The sequence below is a fragment of the Sycon ciliatum genome, chromosome 1 (genome assembly GCF_964019385.1).
Source record: "Sycon ciliatum chromosome 1, ocSycCili1.1, whole genome shotgun sequence".
Taxonomy (NCBI): Eukaryota; Metazoa; Porifera; class Calcarea; order Leucosolenida; family Sycettidae; genus Sycon; species Sycon ciliatum.
Genome location: NC_088643.1, coordinates 92070480 through 92090487, shown reverse-complemented (window position 1 = coordinate 92090487; position 20008 = coordinate 92070480). Strand labels below are relative to the sequence as shown.

Below are 20008 nucleotides of genomic sequence, written 5' to 3'. Positions count from 1 at the left end.
AGAGCCACTTTCCGCTTCGGTGGAACGCCGCCATCCCATCACTGGTGTCAGATGCAGCTCCTAAACGGTAGGGCGACATTCCAATTGATGTCATTTTTATGGCTCGATGTGCGCGTGTTTTCAGACCTATCCTGGACCAGTGGTGGGTATCCATCACCATCTGATCCTGTACCGACTTGTACCAGCAGACACATGTGATTTGCAGGATACTCAAAGTGTCCTTGTGACAGCACCAGAAATAACACATGAATTTTAGAGAAGCGTTGCATCATAAAGGTTATGATAAAGCTGACCTCAACGTGAAACTCTGTCAGAGCAACTTTGCATGCAGGAGTTGCAGACTCTGAGGGAGAGGGGAATCTCAGGGGGTTATGTACTCTTGCTCTAACACAGTCATGACGACATGGACTTTTTGATCCACACATGTATGTTTGACCGATTTGCCCTCTTGAATAGAAATACCAGTAGTGCATAGTGCTACACACCCCTAGCAATATGGACACTATTCTGTGAGCTCGACTGCGGTTGCAAATAACTTTATTCATGAAGTCGAATTTCTTTAGCCAGAGCTATAGAGTGACGGTGAGCTGATACTTGTGCTGATACTTCCGTTGGTATAAACTATAAACTGATAGGTCAAATGAGTGAGTCTTGAAAAGACAAATTCGCCGAATGTCCTGGAAGAATGGCGACGTGGATTGCAACAAGAGATCAAGTTAGTTGGGTCACCTGTTGATGCGTGTAGCGTAGTGCTGAACATGTTCACAAATCAGTGCAATGCAACCCAGTAATGCTTGCATACTGGTGCGGTGGAAATAACTTCTGAAGCTAGCTTTACATTGTTCATCACAGGTCAGCCACTGGTTCAGAATCTTTGCTGTCCTCCATCTCGACCTCGCTGATATCCAGGTGGTCACATAATTTCTTGACAAGCATTGATATTAGAACAGGACATGGTGTGCGTGGCCGTCCCATCGAGCTAGCACTGCTGCAAGACAGGTTCTTCCGTACATCCAGATGCTTCTGAGACGCTGCAGATAGGTAGATGGAAACACGCACACATGCACATATACAAGTATGTGCACACATACACACACAAGCACACACACATACACACACATACACACACACACACATACACACACACACACACACACACACACACACACACACACACACACACACACACACACAAGCACACACACACATACACACACATACACACACACACATACACACACACACACACACACACACACACACACACACACACACACACACACACACAAGCACACACACACACACATACACATACACACACACACATACACACACAAGCACACACACACACACACATACACACACACACACACACACACACACACACACACACAAGCACACACACACACACACACACACACACACGCACACAGTGAAAATAGAGTTGGTGTGGTCACTATTGCTCCACATCTTGCTGCATTTTCTGATCCAGGATAAAACCTACTGCCCCATAACAATCATGACTTGTAGCCTTAAAAACGGCGCGGGCTGAAAGTCAAATATTTTCAGGATTTGTCTACCTCTTGAAGTTATTTATTGCAGTACATGCTCCGGCTGTTGAGAATGTTTGGCCCCGCCATAGTGAACGGTGTACGGGTATCCTATGATCAGAAAAGAAAGGACCACAGGTCAATGTTGGTCATAAATAAATTCGTTGTGAACAGCGTGTGATACACATACCTTTTGAATTGTGCGATCCAGCTGAGCTGCAGCGTTGCGCTGATACTGACAGCCCATCATCAATGGCTGGTACACGACTCTCCAAGATGAATCGTTGAATGCAGTCAGTCGGAAGGGAAAACTGGTAGACAGTGTTGTGCATGTTGACAAGACGCTGCGCAGTACTCACATCAGTTTGTCCTACATGCGGCAGACAAAACAAAAGAAGGTGCATATCCACTCACATCCACAACATTAATCATGTCTCATTATGGCGGGCTGTTGCATTACTGCCGTGTGTGTGTGGAGCAACAACAGATGTGCTCCTGTTCGTCACAAGCTCAATATCGTGTTCTGATAATGCTTGTCTGTGTTCTGTGTGTGGAATAGGCGAGGTTCACAGGAAATCATCCCCCTCCTGACACACACATACTAACTTAAGTTACATGATTGTACTCATCTTCAACTGCCCCCTCCCCCCCCCCCCCTCCCATACAGGCCAATCACAGTATGCTGACTGCTACAGTCAACTTTGCTCATAACGACTGCGGATATAACGACAATTCGCGAATAACGACAGCATTTCCATGCCCAGAGCAAAGTCCCTTCCAACTGGAATACATATAATGAGACTTCGGGTATAACGACACTTCGCGAATAAGGACACTTTTTTGATGCCCCGCCGAGTGTCGTTATAAGCGAAGTTGACTGTACTTTGTGTGGCCATGTGTACGTACCTCCTGCAGAACTGGAATCAGCGGACATCTTCAAAGCCGCTTGCAAACGTCGCATTCCCTGCAGAGCCTTGTTTTTATCACACAGTGAATTCATACTGGGTGATTTTAGTATCGCGGTCGTTGGTGATTCGGCCTTTAGTCGTTCGATCTTCGGAAGATGAAGTTTACTGTACTGACCGGGAGCCTCTATGCTGAGGGACTCAGGAAGTAAAGTCATTGCACTCAAACCGGACGGCTTCTTCTGGAAGTGTTGGTTTGGTCTGTGTTGCGTTCCGTTTGCAGTCCCATCACTCCCAGTGCTCGCACCTTGCAGTTGAATGGGCCGTGCCCGCTCCAAGAAATCTAACAGCTCTACCCATCTATAGGAGCAATGATGATAACATCAACAACACACACACACACACACACACACACACACACACACACACACAGACACACACACACACAGGCACACAGACACACATATACACACACCAACATAATGTCACACAGAAGCAATAAACATTACTAGTCTGTCTACCATAGCTAGCCATAGCTTCAGTATCGACGGTGTATGCCAGATAATACAGGGATTGACGGTCACATGACGCCGGTGTACAAGACTCGTACATTGACATTGGCGCATGAACCTGGAGGAGAAGAGTAAAGTCTGGAGAAGAGGAATATGGCCCAGGGGAGAGGGGTTGAGCCCGGGGGAGAGGAGATGTTGGGAGAGGGGGGGGGGGGGAGAGAGAGAGAGAGAGAGAGAGAGAGAGAGAGAGAGAGAGAGAGAGAGAGAGAGAGAGAGAGAGAGAGAGAGAGAAAGAGAGAGAGAGAGATAGAGAGAGAGAGAGAGAGAGAGGAAAGAAAGAAAGAGTCAGATAGTGGCCAAACAAACGGGGCCAATATCAGCGCTGCATTGCACATCATGGAAGCAGGTATCCATTCAAAAGGAAGGATACTCCTCAGTGGCTTAGCCGTGGGTCATCATCCGCAGTTTTAGTAAGGAGTAATTGCAGCTATTCGAACTAAATCAAACTCAGTGGACAAGAAAAGGGAGCTGTGGTTATGCTGTATCTGCACCGGTCTTACCTGACATAGCCATCGCTGCTGTGATCACACCTACGACAAAGATGATGTAGTGTCTGCGTGGAGATAGGCAGCTTGTGTTGCCGGCATGCTTGCAGTACCTACAGGGCAACAGCAGGCATTGATTGGTACAGCACAACAGCAGGCATTGATTGGTACAGCACAACAGCACACAGTCTGGCTGCAGGTACGGATTAGTACAGCACATGTACTGTCCGTATTCCAACTATTTGTACGTGATCCATGTGTAGTTATGTGCTTGCATTCACTTGTAGATACTAGCTCTCGCACCCACAACCATTGCAAGCCTAGACAGGATACACCATTGATCCGGTACTTGGCACACTCATATCTCTCAAACCGGACCTCGAAGTTACGGGCGGCTCGGTCTACCCAGCATCACCCTGTTGGGCAAGTTTTAGTGGAATTATTACTACTCATTTCCCAATTTTGTGGAAATAGTGATGTCATAATACCAGATCTTTGGCACTTGCACATCATAGGGTACTGAAGTGCATGATTCAGAGTTACAGATATTTCCCAGTATGAGCAGTGCCCGGTGCAGGACTGCCCGGATAAGAGAGTTTATGAGTGTATATCACATGCTGCAATAAAGTCGTGATCACTGAAATCTCGGTTTCTGAATAAGCTAGCGCCCCGCTGCAGGGTATCCGGTACAGGCCAGTGTTTAGAGTACCATGGAAACAGTTGCCTGGCGCTACGGCTAATTCACAAGACGAGTGAGGTCCATCCAGTAACACTGTATGCCACATCATGGTACAACATGCCACATCATGGTACAACACAGTACAACATGGCACAGTCACCTGTGAGTATAGCGTAGATCCCGTCCTTTCTGAATCCAGCTGTCCCAGTGCAAGCTGGAACGCCTGAAAGTCAATGTTGCACTGTTCCGCTGCTGTGCTATTCGCAGATTGCATGGCTTCCATCCAGTCTCTCTCCACGGCCAGCAGTAGTTTGGCATCATGGCGTTGACGCAATCGCTCGGCGCTCTCTCTTTGCTCCAGCTGCATGTCTTTCTGTTGTGTTGACGCTAGGATGGCCGAGGAGATATTCAGGGCATCGTTTGCTGCCATCTCCTTCTTGACTTGCGGCGTAGGCAGTTTCATGGAGACAGCATGAGGGGCTGGACGCTGACCGATGGTAAGCAGGGAAGGTTCTGACGACGACATTTGCCGCTTGAGTGCACTAAGTCGATTGAGCTCGAATGCCTTTGGCGCCGATCCTACTTGTGTGACACTTGCCTGTGATAGCATGGTTGACATTTCTATATCATGCTGGGATGCCGGTGGCATAAGACGCTCAAGGAAAGCAATTATCGCAGCACAGTCAATGAGTAGCCTTCTTTCATTGTCACCATCCAGCGTATGTTCGGATCGGTATCTCTCAACAAACTTTGATACGGCTGCCTGGCTAAGGCTGGGGCAGATGTCTCTGGTGATATGCTGCAGCCTCTCCTCAGTTAGCAGGCCACTTTTAGTCACATTGATCACTTGCAGTTCTTTCAGCAAGTCGTACATCTGTTGCCTATCTAGCATCATTGCGGGTATCTCATCGCAGATGTCTCTAACAGCAGTACTACATGTAGTAGATCTACCCTGAGCAGCAGCAGCAGCGCCTGTGCTGCACCGCCCCGGCAAGGTATTGTTAGCACACAGAGATTGGTCGAGCATGGAGGACTCACCGCAGCTGCGCTCCACATTCACATCGCCCGCACCAGCCGTGCTAGCGATGGGCGGTAAGACGCTGGGATGACCAATTGTCATCGGGAGGGATGACGGTCCTAAACGCGAAATCTGTTCACCACCCGGCAAATCCTCTTTCCGCAGCACTTTTCGCCCGGCCAGAACCGGCGTGTCGGGAATAGTGTTATGCCAATGGCTGTTCAGCTCTTTGGCTCCTCCGGGACACTCCTTGCCCAAATCCAGTTTGTTCATAGATCGAACGTTGTCATTGCCCTGTTTTATCCCAAGGGCAGAAAACTCCGATGCATTCTCGTTCCTTGTCGAGTCCAGGGCGGTAACATCTTTCTGAGTGTCGATAGGACGCAGAACTGATCTTCCTCCCACGATTTTTGTGTCGTACCGTGGCTGTTCGTCCGTACCAAACGGAGCATCACGAGAAGTCATTGTTATCCTCAAAGTCCAGGCCAAGGCCCACAGGGTTTGTGGACTCTTCCTCACGCCAACATTCAATGCCAACAACTGACTGCCTTGTTATGATCACCGCACGTCGAACGAATGAAGTCACTTCGCTACAATGTACTACAGAGTACAGTGACTATCGATCATTCGCTGTGGCTCGGAGCAAAACTATGGACGCCGACGGTAGATAGTCTACCCTCTCGCGGCCGAACCTGCTAACTACGTACCACTTGTACCAGTGACTACCGATGCTCGGATTCTCGGCGATTCGGCGTCGTTACTTCAGAGTTCAGTTCACACACGCTTCGTGGTGTTTTAGCACACGGCCTGCATAGATGGATAGATCATGTACGCACAAACACACTTGGTATGGCCTTTACTCTAGCCTACAAATTACAAAGATTATGTAGGTGCTAGGCGCAAACTTCGCTCTCGTGTTGTCAATATTTTTTATTTATTTACCTTGATCCATCATCATCCATGTCCAGTCGGTCTCGGCACTGTCATTAGCGATCAACATCACTGCCAAGTATCAGTAATATAACTGTTGTGCATTAGCTAGCTCCCCACGGACTCAGCGGATGTACAGGTAGATCTACAAAACATCGAGGCCTCGTCAACCGCATGCAGTGATGCACCTTCCTCAGCTTGGCCGTGGTGTATGTAGTCAGTGGCGCTGCCATGGCCGCACACCAAGGGCGGTAGACAAATAGACATACCGGTACCATAGGTACTGTCTGTACAGACTGAAACCGGTGCATCGTTGAAATAGACAGATATTATACAATCATGATTGTACAATGACTATGTGCATGACACGTATGTGTCAACGATGCACCGGTTTCAGTCAGGACTACCACATGTTGTACTTGTGCCAAGTGATTAGTTAGTGAGTTGTGGCCTTAAAAATAGCCCTTGACATTTTAGTCCGAAATTTTAGGACTAAAAATACTTTTAGAATTCAACAGTTTTGATAGGGTTGACTTGCATGTGTAGTAAAACCAGTCAAGGCCGACCGGGCCAACTGTCCAAGAAGACCACTGCAACTAGGACCAAGGCAAGGGATGCTATTCCCAGTCAAATGACCCTGTCACCCTGGATAAGGAGACCCACCTGGCAACGCCAAGATTATAAGAGCTTCAACCCTTTACGCGGGTGCATCAGTCCATAATTATTATGGACTTCAATTTTTTCGCGTACCGTAAAACTGTCGTAACTCCATTGTCGTTAGTCCTGTTGGGAATATCGAAATATGTAGATCGAAGAGGAAGCTCCAAGCTTTCCAATTCCGATGCAATACTACACAATACATGTACATGTAGGTGTCCCACATACACAACCATGCACATACACAACCATGCACATACACAACCATGCACATACACAACCATGCACATACACAACCATGCACATGCAGGAGCTGGCTCACTACGTAAACCTAGGCCTCATCAGAGTTAGCCGCATTTACGAAACATCCGTACCAGGCTGGTCAGCTGGACACCGAGGATGAAGCTCCAGCCCTCAAGAACAAATGCTACAAGTAAGTGTATCTGGTTAAAAGGGGATAAAGAATTCTTTTGCCTCATGGAGAAGGCTAGAGCTTCACAAGGAAACGAACCTAATGAAACACAAGTTCAAGCAATGGAAAAGGAGGCACATGGAAACGCACAGGGCATCGTCGGGCAGATCAGCATGAGTAGACGGGTACAAAGAGGCCCGCCTGCAGCAAGAAGTATCCACACCTGCAGAGATTGGAACTCCCTTTCATATAATTATTAGCTAAAGGAGTATTTAAAAAAATTGAATAAATGCCACGGGGACAACAATTTTAATAATCTAAAAAACTTGGTTCAGCTTTCAAGAATGGGTTTGAATAAGACTAAATACAATAATGAAAATAACACAGAAATGCAGGCTAGGTATTACCTATGGCTATGAGCAAATGCAGCGTGCAAACACACACGCATGCACACACATACTATGTACAAGCAGTATTACTGTACAGGAACTCTCTGGGGACAACCAATACTTACCCACTTGACTGTCATGGTATGTGTACTCAAAGTAGTTCGACAAGATAAAGGAAACAAACAAAAGTGGATGCCACTGTTGGATACGTGAAAATAAGGGGAAGGGCAATGTATAGAGAAGCAATGTGAAGCAAGCAACGTACAGACTGACACAATCAATCGGTTGCGGGTGCCTGTACAGAACACTCTGGTACTGACTGGTAGATATAGAACAGCATGGGACTATCAGTGTACACGGAATATAATGCACGTCTGTATAGTTCACTGACCGAAACCAACAACAAGACTTTGTTCCACGTTGCAAGATGCCATCAGCTACAAGAAAACACACACAGACACACACATAGAATCAAAGATGGCTCAGCGCCCACAAAATGAAGCCACTGATAATTCCAAAAAGGGCTTTCACAAATCATTACCCTTCAAAGTATGGACAACAGCGGTGTAAGCAAGTGAAACGCCATTAGCATGCAAAACCATACAATAGACACCCTTAGCAAACAACGGTAACGCTATTTTTTACGGTACTCGTACCTTGATCACCCAAATAGCGTTGAAGCTGCAGCGTATAAACGTTATGGGGGCTGATTTATCGTTGTGACCAACGGTACGTGTTTTAGCCAAATATTGCATAGTCCGTACGCATTTCACCTTGTATCGCGTATATGATGAAAAAATGGTTGTACCGCGCGAAATCAAAGCTATTCTCGTGGCAACAGCGTACTAAAAATAGCGTGCATCTTGCTAAAGGTCGAACCCAAATCACGGTATTTTCCCCCTTACGATAATACCGTTACAACATAACGTTGTTTGCTAAGGGTGTCTAATGTCGCTAAGTGCTGTTTTCAAACAACAAAAGAACTGCGGGCAAAACGAAAAAAAGAACTGCGGGCAAAAAAAGAGAGAGAAAACTGGCCCGGAAATTCGAAAACCAACAAAATAAGGCAAACAAGAGGAAACTGTGCCAGTGTGTAAGGGAACGGCTTTGGCTGGGTTGGCAAGTATGATCTAGTCTGCACACTACTTTACTCAACACTGACAGAAATGAAAAAAAAACATTCTCCCCGCTAAGAAAGGATGACTTACAGACACGAATGAGTCAAAGTCGAGCGGCCCATCTTCTGAGCCTGTGGCTTCTGCCATTGTTCGCACCACAACCTCTTGAATCTGGAATTACACCCACAGGATCATATCACAGTGGACAGGATATTTCCAGCAGCAAAAACAGCTCCATATCATTCAGAATACTGGCTATATCATGCTCCAGCTTGTAACAACATGATGTACCAATGAACAGCCAGCGATTTCTTGAGCACAAATTTGTGTTTCTTTAGTTTACAACAAACTTGGGCTTTAAACTCACCATTTCATTGTCTTCACACTCGCCAACCATCATCGCCACAACCTGTACACAGGCAGACAATACAAGTATTGACAACACACAATTGTTTGCAATTGTTTGCTCTAACCGTATTCTACGGCACATGTACTCACATGCCAAAGAAAAGAGGCCCACTGGTTGTGGCCCATTTGGGAGTAGGCAACACAGCCACAGACACATATTTACAGAAACAAACTGTTTTGCTCCACTTACATCAAATAGTTCCTTTTTGGTGACCACACCATCCTTGTCTGCATCATACAGCTCGAATACAACTACATATACAGAAAAAGAAAAAAAAGTCACAATTAGCATGGGACGAGTGGGAGGCCACCCACACCACACCAAGGACTCAGCCTTCTGGAACAGTATACGTGCATGAATGCGTATGTGCATGTCTTGTGTGTGAACCACATCCTGCACACATAAATAAGCGTCAGTGAGAGAGAGAGAGAGAGAGAGAGAGAGAGAGAGAGAGAGAGAGAGAGAGAGAGAGAGAGAGAGAGAGAGACAGAGAGAGACAGACAGACAGAGAGAGAGAGAGAGAGAGAGAGAGAGAGAGAGAGAGAGAGAGAGAGAGAGAGAGAGAGAGAGAGAGAGCTGCGCGTGTCATGCTCATTCACGATCATCAGGCAACCGGATGATCGTGAATGAGGAGGAGACTGTGGGCTGCAACACAGCTGTCTCTGTCTGTCTCTCTCCCTCCCCCCCCCCTCTGTCTGTCTGTCTGCCTGCCTGTCTGTCTGTCTCTCCTTCAACGTGTGTGTGTGTGTGTGTATGCTAGACTGTTGTAGAGTGACCAGTGTGTAAAAGTTCACAACTTACATTTCAATTTTCTGTCTCTCTGCTTTGTGCTGTCGCTGCGGTCTGACTTGCGGAAAATCGAGAGCAGGTCCAGAAATTTCGGGAAATTGATCATGGTCTCTGCATCCTCATCGCTCCTGAAAACAACCATAACACAAGAACAGCAGAGTGTAGTGCAATTGCTGCACGCAGGGGATTGCAACCAAGGATTTCCCCCCCAAAAAAGTTCTTACACCTCTCTGAGTGCAGCCACCTACAGTGTATACCTGTCCTGCAGGCAAAGAGTGCATGACTCAACTGTGAATAATACATTGCACTGTCAGCACAAAGTTGTCAAAATCCCCTTGGGGTCTCAATCAAGTGCGCATTCTCAAACATATCGCCATGCGAATAACAAGAGTACCAACATATCGGGAAGTGCAAGTGCGTGTATATGCATGGTATGCGTGCGTGTGTGTGTATGTGTGCGCGCGCATGCGTGTGTGTGTGTACGTGTGTGCGTGCGCATGTTTGATATGGTGTGTGTGGATGCGGCATTGTTCAAAAAAACTTACGGTGATGGGAAGAACATATCAAGAACCCGAGAACCCAGTGGATTGATAGCAAGTTCTGGAATACGTTCAAGGTCTTCTCGACTAGAGAAAAATCAAAACAGGACAGGTCCAAGCACAAGACAGTTGCAGCACTAAGCCATTTTCACAGTCAAGCCACGGAGGGGAGACCTGAGCGAGATATGCACATTCTGAAAAACGTCTGCATGTACATGTACAGTCGTCCCTCTCTAATCCGGCACCTTTTGCAACGGCATTTTCTGCTGGATAAACAAGGGTGCTGGATTATCAAATCCTGCCCTACAACCCGGCCCACATGTTACTTATCATACATGTTTGTGTCGTACGTCAAAACGTAGGGATTTTTTGTGTCAAACCAAGTACTTTGTGGAATGCATGTCTATAACATACACTTGGGAACATCTTATGCACTAGCATAGGATATTCCCAAGTGTATGTTACATTTGTTGTGTATGTTACAATGGTCCCTGACAGTATGCGATGTACAACTGCTGGATTAGAAAATCGAATTATGTACAGTTTGAGTGATTTGTTGCAGAAAATCGCTGCTGGAGGCGGAATTCAAGTGCCGGATTAAAGCGTAGAAAATGAACTGAAAAAATCCGTTTTGCCAGAAAGTGTGCTGGTTTGCAAGGGTGCTGGATAAACAAGTGCCGGATTAGAGAGGGATGACTGTATACACATTCCGAAGAACGTCGGCATGTACTTGTACATGTACAGTCAACTTTGCGAATAACGACATTCGGCGGGGCATCAGAAAAGTGTCCTTATTCGCGAAGTGTCCTTATACCCGAAGTCCCATTTAAATGTATGTGAACCCATATTTTGTATAGTATGACATGCAGATCAAAATGAAGCTCTTTTCATGCTCTATGCCAATGTGTGCTTTATTTTCATGTTACAATTGAAAGGAACTATAAAGTCAATATGCAAGGGAAATAGATTGAAAAATTAGCCTTTTGGAGCCATCTACAGGGACATGTATGATGATTACTGTACAACCATGTCCAACTACTTGGTCAAGTTCATGTACAATGTAGTTGTGCTGATCACTCCAACTATTTTGAATAAAAATAAAAATAAAAGCCCCCCCCCCCCCCTTGGCTGCATCTTCTTGCATGTGTGCCTTTATCCATTGCCATGGGTTCTGACACTTCTGCATGACAGGTACTTGAAATAGCTGTCAAAAACCCAGAAAGTCATTATTCAAGCAGTGAATATGACCTTGGGGCAATAAAAGCATGTCGTTATTCGCGAATTGTCGTTATTCAGATAGTCGTATCCGAAGTTAAATGTATACAGTTAGATGGGACTTTGCTCTGGAAATGGAAATTCTGTCGTTATTCGCGAATTGTCGTTATTTCCGCAGTCGTTATAACTTATATAAGCGAAGTTGACTGTATACACATTCTGAAGAACGTCGGCATGTACATGTACATGTTCACACATTCTGAAGAACGTCTGCATGTACATGTATACTTCGAAGTACACATTCTGAAGAACATCGGCCTGTACATGTACAAGACAGGTAGGTAAGGCTGCAACAACACTACGTACCGTACTTCCCGGAGTACAAGCCGCACATAGAATTTTCGTCATGAAATACAGACATTAACCAATGATGCAAGAAATGGTGTTTTCTTCGAACGAATATTCTCTCGAATATTGCTTTGGCGAACGAACGAATAGTCTATATTCTTCTCATGTGGCTCAGCCCCTTCACTCAATCAGACCCGACAGTCATGTTGTCTACTGATCACGTCAAGAGTACATAAACCAGAGTGTGCAACTCGGGATGGTTCCTGTGGGAGCGTAATTCGTGCAGTACGTCATTTCTGACGGCATGGTAAGCCACAGGTACGGTGAAAAGTTGCGTAACCAGTCACGGTGGTGCAGGTCACTGAGTTTGTCCTGATTTCGGTTTTTTGATACGGATAGCCTGGTGAAGTACTCCCGGAGTACAAGCCGCACATAGAATTTTCGTCATGAAATACAGACATTAACCAATGATGCAAGAAATGGTGTTTTCTTCGAACGAATATTCTCTCGAATATTGCTTTGGCGAACGAACGAATAGTCTATATTCTTCTCATGTGGCTCAGCCCCTTCACTCAATCAGACCCGACAGTCATGTTGTCTACTGATCACGTCAAGAGTACATAAACCAGAGTGTGCAACTCGGGATGGTTCCTGTGGGAGCGTAATTCGTGCAGTACGTCATTTCTGACGGCATGGTAAGCCACAGGTACGGTGAAAAGTTGCGTAACCAGTCACGGTGGTGCAGGTCACTGAGTTTGTCCTGATTTCGGTTTTTTGATACGGATAGCCTGGTGAATTTACTTGTCGGTGGATGTACGCAGCGTACACAGCGTACACAGTCGCACAAAAACACCGAAATCCTGAAACAGGACGTCTAAAATCAAGCAAACTTGGCTGATTTCCGGGCTATGAAACACGAAAATTTGAGCTGTGCGCAAGTCGTTGCTTGGCTGACCTCATTAGGGTGACGTAGTGCACGAACTGCGCTGTTTCAGATCTGATATGCACAGTTGCACACTCTGGTTTATGTACTCTTGATCACGTGGATAGTTTGATGGAAGAGCAAATTTGAACAAGCCTCACAGTTCTTAGTACATAATCTACACTCTCATCCTCAACACTACTTAGGCTGCGTTTACACGACAACGCACAGCCAGTTTTCCGGTTTCAGTCCCGCATTTCTTTTTCGTTTTCGTGCGTTTACACGATCAATGCAGACCCGAGGTGGTCTCCGTTTGTATCGTTTTCGCGCGTCTACACGGGAGCAAAGGATCCGCAAAAGTTTGTCATGTGCCAAGTGTTGTCGTGGAAGCACCAATCACACTCAAGCAATAGTTGAAAGCAGGCCACAAAACAACACTCGTCACATGACGAAAATTGTAAAAACTTTTTTTTTGATTGTCGGATCCGTGTAAACGGCCGAAAACGAAACACACGTGACGGCAAACGAGGCCAGCATACCGTTTCGACTATTTACACACCCAAATTTATCCGGCAGAACATTTCCGTTTTCAATTTCTTCCACCTTGGCCAGCGTTTTGGTTTTGTTCCGTTTTGGTGTACAACTTTTACGTTTTGCTCCTCGTAACGTGTTAATGAACCATGCATCCGAAAGGATGTTGTTGCGTTTTCACCCCAGCGTTGTCGTGTAAACGCAGCCTAAGAAGATCATGGTCGGAGCTGCATAGTACAGTAACGCAGCACGGATTTTCGAGTAATGGAACATTCGAATGGTACTGCCTCCATTCGAATATTCTTTCCGATGACGGTATTCTAGAATATTCCGAATATGCGGATATTCCTTTACATCACATTTATCACCGTTAATTTCACCATCGTAGAATAAGCCGCATCGACATTCTTGGGTGAATTACTGGTGTTCAAAGTGCGGCTTATACTCCGGAAAATATGATAATAAAAAAGCCGCACTACAGTAGAATTCGTCAAGGCAGTGCACGGGAAATGCAATGCGCACTTCGTAGGTTTTCAGCAACCGGTGCACCCATGTAGAAAGCCTCATCTTCGCGCTCCGTGTCCTGGTTGCAGCTCGCTGGTCGTAGTACAGCATCAGCCTTCTGTTTGAACTCATTTTACTGGTCTTGGCCTTTGTCCTCTTTAGTGATATAGGGTTGAGAGTAGTCTTTTCTTACTCCTCAGAGTTTCAGTGTTTCCGTGTACAGTAGCAGTGCCTTGTACAGTAGCTGTGCCGCTTGTGCATTTCGCGTCGTCGATCAGCATGCCTTGAGTTGTACTTAGTGATGATTTAGAGAGAAAAAAATAATTGAGAGTTTAATATGGGCAGAGTACCAGAGAGACGAGACCGGAAAAATGAAGAAGAGAACAGGTCAAGGAGAAGGAGATGACTGCCACCATAAGTCAGTACGCTCGAGAATGGTGCGGACCGGATTCGGAGGACTTTCCGCAAACTGTCATCCATAACAAAATTGACAATCTCAAAGCGAAGGTCAGGAAGCATTATAGAAAGCTCTAAGGTCGATACTGGAACCGGTGCAGCAGTGGTGGATCCTCGCTGCGATTCTGCATACGACCTGGAGGGTGCATTTGCCAACTGTGTACACAATACACATACAATAATATTATGTCCAGTGGTAGAGGCGCTGGTGAGAGCACTTGTAAAAAAAGTACCGGTAACCTTCTTCCTGTAAATTTGTCCTTGTTTGTTTGCAGTATTGAGCAAGTTCTGCATGATTCGCTGCCTCGCATTCGAGCATTTTACTGGAGTCAGGACAGCTCAAAGTTTCATGCACCAATACAAGGAGATGGAGTTCCAATCCTTTGCTGCGGGACGCAAGTCCTGGTTTGCCAGTATGGCAGGGAGCAGAGCCATGGGGCTGGGTCCAGAGACTGAGAAGGCAATACTTCACCCAACCGAAGCTCTCCTGTTGGCCGATGTATTCGAGAACTTCTGTAAAACAGCGTACGACACTTATGGATTGGATCCTGCAAACTACCTTACACTGCCTGGACTTGCCTGGGACGCACTCCTGAAGCTCACCAAGGTCGTTCAACTCCGTGCCGTTGCAACACGAGTAACGAGGATTCGTGCAAGTTGGTGCAATAGACACCAGTGAGGATGGATTCATCTCAAAATTACCCGAGTCGACTGTTGACACGATGGAGGTGCAAAGGAGGTCGTCGACCGACAGTTTGATTGCTGACTGGGTGGAACCATTAGTGCACATCAGAGCGTCCGATAACTCCACCTCGTACTGCGTGTCACGGAAGAGGTCATGGGCTAATCCATCCTCACACGTATTCGAAGAGTAAACTTTGTAGTCTCTCATCTGATACCAGCTTGATGAAATCATGATGTCATACCCCCTCCACCACCCGAAAAATCATTTTTACGCAAAAACAGGGCACCCGGTTTTTTTACCCCAAAAATGGTGGTACTATCAATAGTACCCTCACTAGTACCCGATTTTTCAAACGGGGACATGTACCTACTACAAAACCAGCTCGACACATACTACTGACGAGCACTACGCGATGTGCTGCCTCGCATTCAAGCATTTTCCTGGAGTCAGGACAGTTCGAAGCTTCATGTCCCAATACAAGGAGATGGAGTTCCATTCCTTTGCTGCGGGACGCAAGTCCTGGATTGCCAGTATGGCAGGGAGCGGAGCCATGGAGCTGGGTCGAGCGAGGTAATACTTCACCCCACACAAGCTCGAACACTGCGCAATGCGCTGCCTCGCATTGGAGCATTTTCCTGGAGTCAGGACAGCTCAAAGTTCCATGCCCCAATACAAGGAGATGAAGTTCCATTCCTTTGCTGCGGGACGCAAGTTCTGGTTTGCCAGCATGGTAAGGAGCGGAGCCATGGGGCTAGTTCAAACGAGGGTGATGCTTAACCCAACCTAAGTTCTGACGATTACTGCGCGATGCGCTGCCTCGCATTTGAGCATTTTCCTGGAGTCAGGACAGCTCAAAGCTTCATGCCCCAATACAAGGAGATGGAGTTCCATTCCTTTGCTGCGGGACGCAAGTCCTGGGTTGCCAGCATGGCAGGGAGCGGAGCCATGGAGCTGGGTCGAGCGAGGTAATGCTTCACCCAACACAAGCTCTGACGAGCACTGCGCAATGCGCTGACGAGCATTGGGAGCATTTTCCTGGAGTCAGGACAGCTCAAAGTTTCATGCCCCAATACAAGGAGATGAAGTTCCATTCCTTTGCTGCGGGACGCAAGTCCTGGTTTGCCAGTATGGCAGGGAGCGGAGCCATGGGGCTAGATCGAACGAGGGTGATGCTTCACCCAACCTAAGTTCTGACGAGTACTGCGCGATGCGCTGCCTCGCATTCAAGCATTTTCCTGGAGTCAGGACAGCTCAAAATTTCATGCCCCAATAACTTACAAGGAGATGGAGTTCCAATCCTTTGCTGCGGGACGCAAGTCCTGGATTGCCAGTATGGCAGGGAGCGGAGCCATAGGGCTGGGCCGAGCGAGGGTAATGCTTCACCCAACGCAAGCTCTGACATATTCACATGTACATGCGATAATTATATCATTTCGATCCGTGCATTACACTGCACACACCTAATGACCTACTAGTATGTTATACTATTACTCATGTGCCGGCGTGCCCGGGGGCCTCAGACCTGTCAAATGTCGTGCATGCACCATGTACATCTGTGGTCGCCATGGTCGAGTGGTCGCCATATCCGAGTGGTCGCCATTACAGGCTTTACTGGACATGTGGATGAGAAGTGCAGGGTTCTAGCCAGGTCAAAATAGTGGGGGGGAGGGGGAGACAGCAACCCATTTTCCAAAATTGTCTTACCATGCCAAATGCAACGTACAGGGTCAGCCCCCCGATTTCACCCCAGGCAAATGTGCCTTTATGAACCCTCTAGCAGTGGCTATCTACTGCATTTTCGTTAAATGGCATGAAAATCACAAAAATCGACAAATGAGGAAGGGGGGGGGGGGGGGCACTTTCTCCAAGGGGTTACTCAATCAGAGTAGGAGAGCGCTGCCCCCCCCCCCCCCCCTCCCCCTTTGGCTAGGACCCTGGAAGTGCCTTGTTGACAGGATGAGCCTAAGATGCAACACTACCATGACCAAGACCATGACACACACACACACATACCTTAGTAAATAGTTATCTCCTTTATCAAGGTGACTGAAGCGGTGGTACAGGCGAACAATCTGCCTTCCAGTAACTGCAAAGTACAAAACACCGGAGAACAAGTAAACTTGAAGTTTCACAAAGAAGCTACGTGTCTGTACTAGTACGCCAATTTCCAGCAGCTGGACTATGCTCGTATAACATGCACACACAAACAATGCCGATATATCACACACGTTGTGCTTCCAATACCCACAACCTGTGCTTCCAATAGTAGGACCCATACCCATGCCCAGCTTTAAATACAGGCCAGTCGCCCATATTCGGCCTTTAGAAAAGGCTTCAAGTAAACAGATCTTGTACTAGTATTCTTTTGAAGTAGAATTCATCCCAGGAATACAATTTCAGCAACCAAAGTGGCAGCACGAATGGCTGCTCAAGAAAAACATCAAATTGACAGTGCTATGTGTTTGCGACACAGGTTTGAAGATCAAAAAATATCAGTGCTAGAAATACAGTATTTGACCAGCGTTGCCATGTTACTGTCCATGCATATCTCTGACTAGCTTCGTTAAGACTTTTTCCTGCTCCACTGACTTGCCATGTGTTCTCTACACACTCTGTCCTAACACATTTTGTAGAATTTGTGCGTGACATCTCAATAAAACCTTCGTAAAATGACGCTTCAGCTGATTTTGTTTAATGCAATCCTTAAGCATTTTGTAGATTTCGCATTAGGGGCCTTCCGTAAATACCGATATTTATATAGAAACGAAAACTAGTAGTTTCTCTTCAACCCCCTCCCCCTCCCTGAGAAACGAACACATACAAATGGTACATGGTATCGATATTTTCGGTCTTTTTTCTGGACATGCTCATGCATGTAACATGGTCACCAGCACTTGTTTCCTACTGTAGAGGGCACGTGTACCCACCATATCATACACAAAGTATGAACGGCCATGATACTACCGGACCAATCAAAAACTGCTTCCGGCGGTCCTGTAACATGTATGTGCCGGAAAGTTTGGTTCTACAGTACAGTACTGTCGGGCGCCGAAGAACTGGAGGGGGGGGGGGGGGGTCAGGGTTCTAGCCTAGCCCGTTCTTAATTTTAGCGAACACAGCAGTTTCGTTCTTATTGGATGGTACAGTCTTACATGTACCGTAAAATCCCGCCAGAGCGCCCCTACCTCCTCGACGCTTCAGGTGGGGAGGGGCGGATGGGCAAGTCCTACTTGCCGCATTCAGTACTGTACATGAAAAAGTACTCACCCTACGAAAACTGTTCGTGCATCTCGTACACCGACCAAAGGTCAAGCCAGGAGTTTTACAGACCCGTCAAAACTCAGGGTTTGTGCGATCCCTGGTCAAGAGGGTGGGCACTGTTGCGTACATTTCCAACGGAGTCGAGCACGCGTCTGCAGTACAGTACGGCATCACAGACTGTGACAGAGTCATACGAGGATACAACCAATCACGTCCCTGACAAGAAGTCAGGGAGGGGCGGATAGGAGAGACGGGCGCTCTGGCGGGATTTTACGGTACATTTATGCAGAGCTATACGTCCGAGTGTACTTCACTGTGTACATTACGGTTTCCGTTCTTATCTGCAAAACATCCAGCCTAGACCGTTCTTAATAATAATAATAATAATAATACCACAGCACGCGTAATAATATAATTATGTGGGTATAATTATACGTTCCGCTTTTGTCCTATCTCCTATGATCAAATTCCATTATCAAGGTAATTATTAACACGGCGCACTGATGACCTGTGACGCCAGATCATGGATTGTCGGCCAGATTTCTCCATGTAGGCTTGTCCAGAGCGATGGCCCTCACATTCCCCAGCTGACTGCTGCGCTTCAAGTCGATGTTCCTCCTCTGTAAGTCGCTTGTGATGCGCGTCGCAATGGATGTCCTTGGACGTCCACGCCCAGCCTTGGCATCTCCCGCAAAATAGCCCGTCAGCGCGATCCATGGCGGCGCATCCCTGTCCATACGGAGAATATGGCCGGTTAGCTGCCATCTTCTCCTGTCCACGATGTCAGATAGTGGTTCCGTGTTGCACCTCTCATACAGCTCAGTATTTGATATCCTGGCTGGGTAGACTATGCCAATGAGCCGTCGGAGCTGCTTCCGGTGGAAAACATTAAGCGATTCTGCTTGTGCTGCCTAGACCGTTCTTAAAAATTGATAAAATTCTAGCCTGACCGTTCTTCGGCGCCCGACAGTACTGTACTAGTATTTAGAAAAAGCTATAAGCAGTATGACTATGAGTATAACTTTGATTGTTGTCTCCACGTCGACTTCTTACTTATTTAGACAATTATTAATAACTTATTATCATCGTCACGTTATAGTGTTGCAATGGGTGTGTTTCTCAACACAATTGTGTAGTCGGTGTTAACGCGGATGTGCGAACTTTACGTTATATGTTGCAAATGCTTGGACTCAAAAGAAGCAATCTTACACATTAAATTTGCTGCATGTCAGCACTTACATCCAGTGAGTGCTTTCATCTCTTGAATGTCGTCTTCACTGAGCTGAGCTCTTGGACTGGAGAGGACGAGACCCATGATCACATGCTTTGCAAACAAAATTCGATGAAGTCCTGCTTATTTTCCGTCTGCACTCTCAAGTCAAGTTTCAGTTCATGATGGGTATGAAAAGAAAATGTTCAACTGTTTCGTGCAGCGAATCCGAGAGACAGCTGTATATATAATATCGGCATAAACGACCTACATGTATTTTCAAAAATAATAGGAATGCTCTGTAGTGCGATTCTGCACGTCAAAACAACACGATTACAGGACAATGAAAATGGGCATCAACAAACCACATAGTCATTGTCCAACATTCACCACATGCACAACAAACAAATCAAACATGAAAAAG

At 46.5% G+C, this 20008-nt stretch overlaps 2 protein-coding genes across 2 annotated transcripts; both read right to left on the bottom strand.

Annotated features, from left to right (window-relative positions):
• Nucleotides 1-520: 520 nt before the first annotated feature.
• On the bottom strand, nt 521-6102 carry LOC135806488 (uncharacterized). The gene is made up of 5 exons (XM_065320678.1): nt 4352-6102; nt 3528-3625; nt 2457-2815; nt 1741-1920; nt 521-1031 (listed from the first exon to the last, which is right to left on the bottom strand). The coding sequence occupies exons 1-5, from the start codon at nt 5672-5674 to the stop codon at nt 847-849; spliced, it is 2145 nt and encodes a 714-aa protein (XP_065176750.1). The 5' UTR covers nt 5675-6102; the 3' UTR covers nt 521-846.
• A 1136-nt stretch (nt 6103-7238) lies between these two features.
• LOC135806487 (calcineurin B homologous protein 1-like) lies at nt 7239-19969 on the bottom strand. Its single transcript, XM_065320677.1, has 8 exons — nt 19614-19969; nt 17127-17199; nt 10459-10539; nt 9926-10041; nt 9314-9375; nt 9083-9124; nt 8806-8886; nt 7239-8034 (listed from the first exon to the last, which is right to left on the bottom strand). The coding sequence occupies exons 1-8, from the start codon at nt 19687-19689 to the stop codon at nt 7981-7983; spliced, it is 585 nt and encodes a 194-aa protein (XP_065176749.1). The 5' UTR covers nt 19690-19969; the 3' UTR covers nt 7239-7980.
• Between the last annotated feature and the right edge of the window lie 39 nt (nt 19970-20008).

What these genes read in the sequence shown, in the direction of transcription:
- LOC135806488 (XM_065320678.1), bottom strand. Translation starts at nt 5,674, where the DNA reads ATGACTTCTCGTGATGCTCCGTTTGGTACGGACGAACAGCCACGGTAC. An exon ending in AGCAGCGATGGCTATGTCAG is followed by an intron (nt 2,816 to 3,527) that starts GTAAGACCGGTG and finishes TTGCTCCTATAG; the next exon opens with ATGGGTAGAGCTGTTAGATT. An exon ending in TGGATCGCACAATTCAAAAG is followed by an intron (nt 1,032 to 1,740) that starts GTATGTGTATCA and finishes ACCTATCTGCAG; the next exon opens with CGTCTCAGAAGCATCTGGAT.
- LOC135806487 (XM_065320677.1), bottom strand. Translation starts at nt 19,689, where the DNA reads ATGGGTCTCGTCCTCTCCAGTCCAAGAGCTCAGCTCAGTGAAGACGAC. An exon ending in GGAGATAACTATTTACTAAG is followed by an intron (nt 10,540 to 17,126) that starts GTATGTGTGTGT and finishes ATTTTTCTCTAG; the next exon opens with TCGAGAAGACCTTGAACGTA. An exon ending in AGTGTGAAGACAATGAAATG is followed by an intron (nt 8,887 to 9,082) that starts GTGAGTTTAAAG and finishes GTGTAATTCCAG; the next exon opens with ATTCAAGAGGTTGTGGTGCG.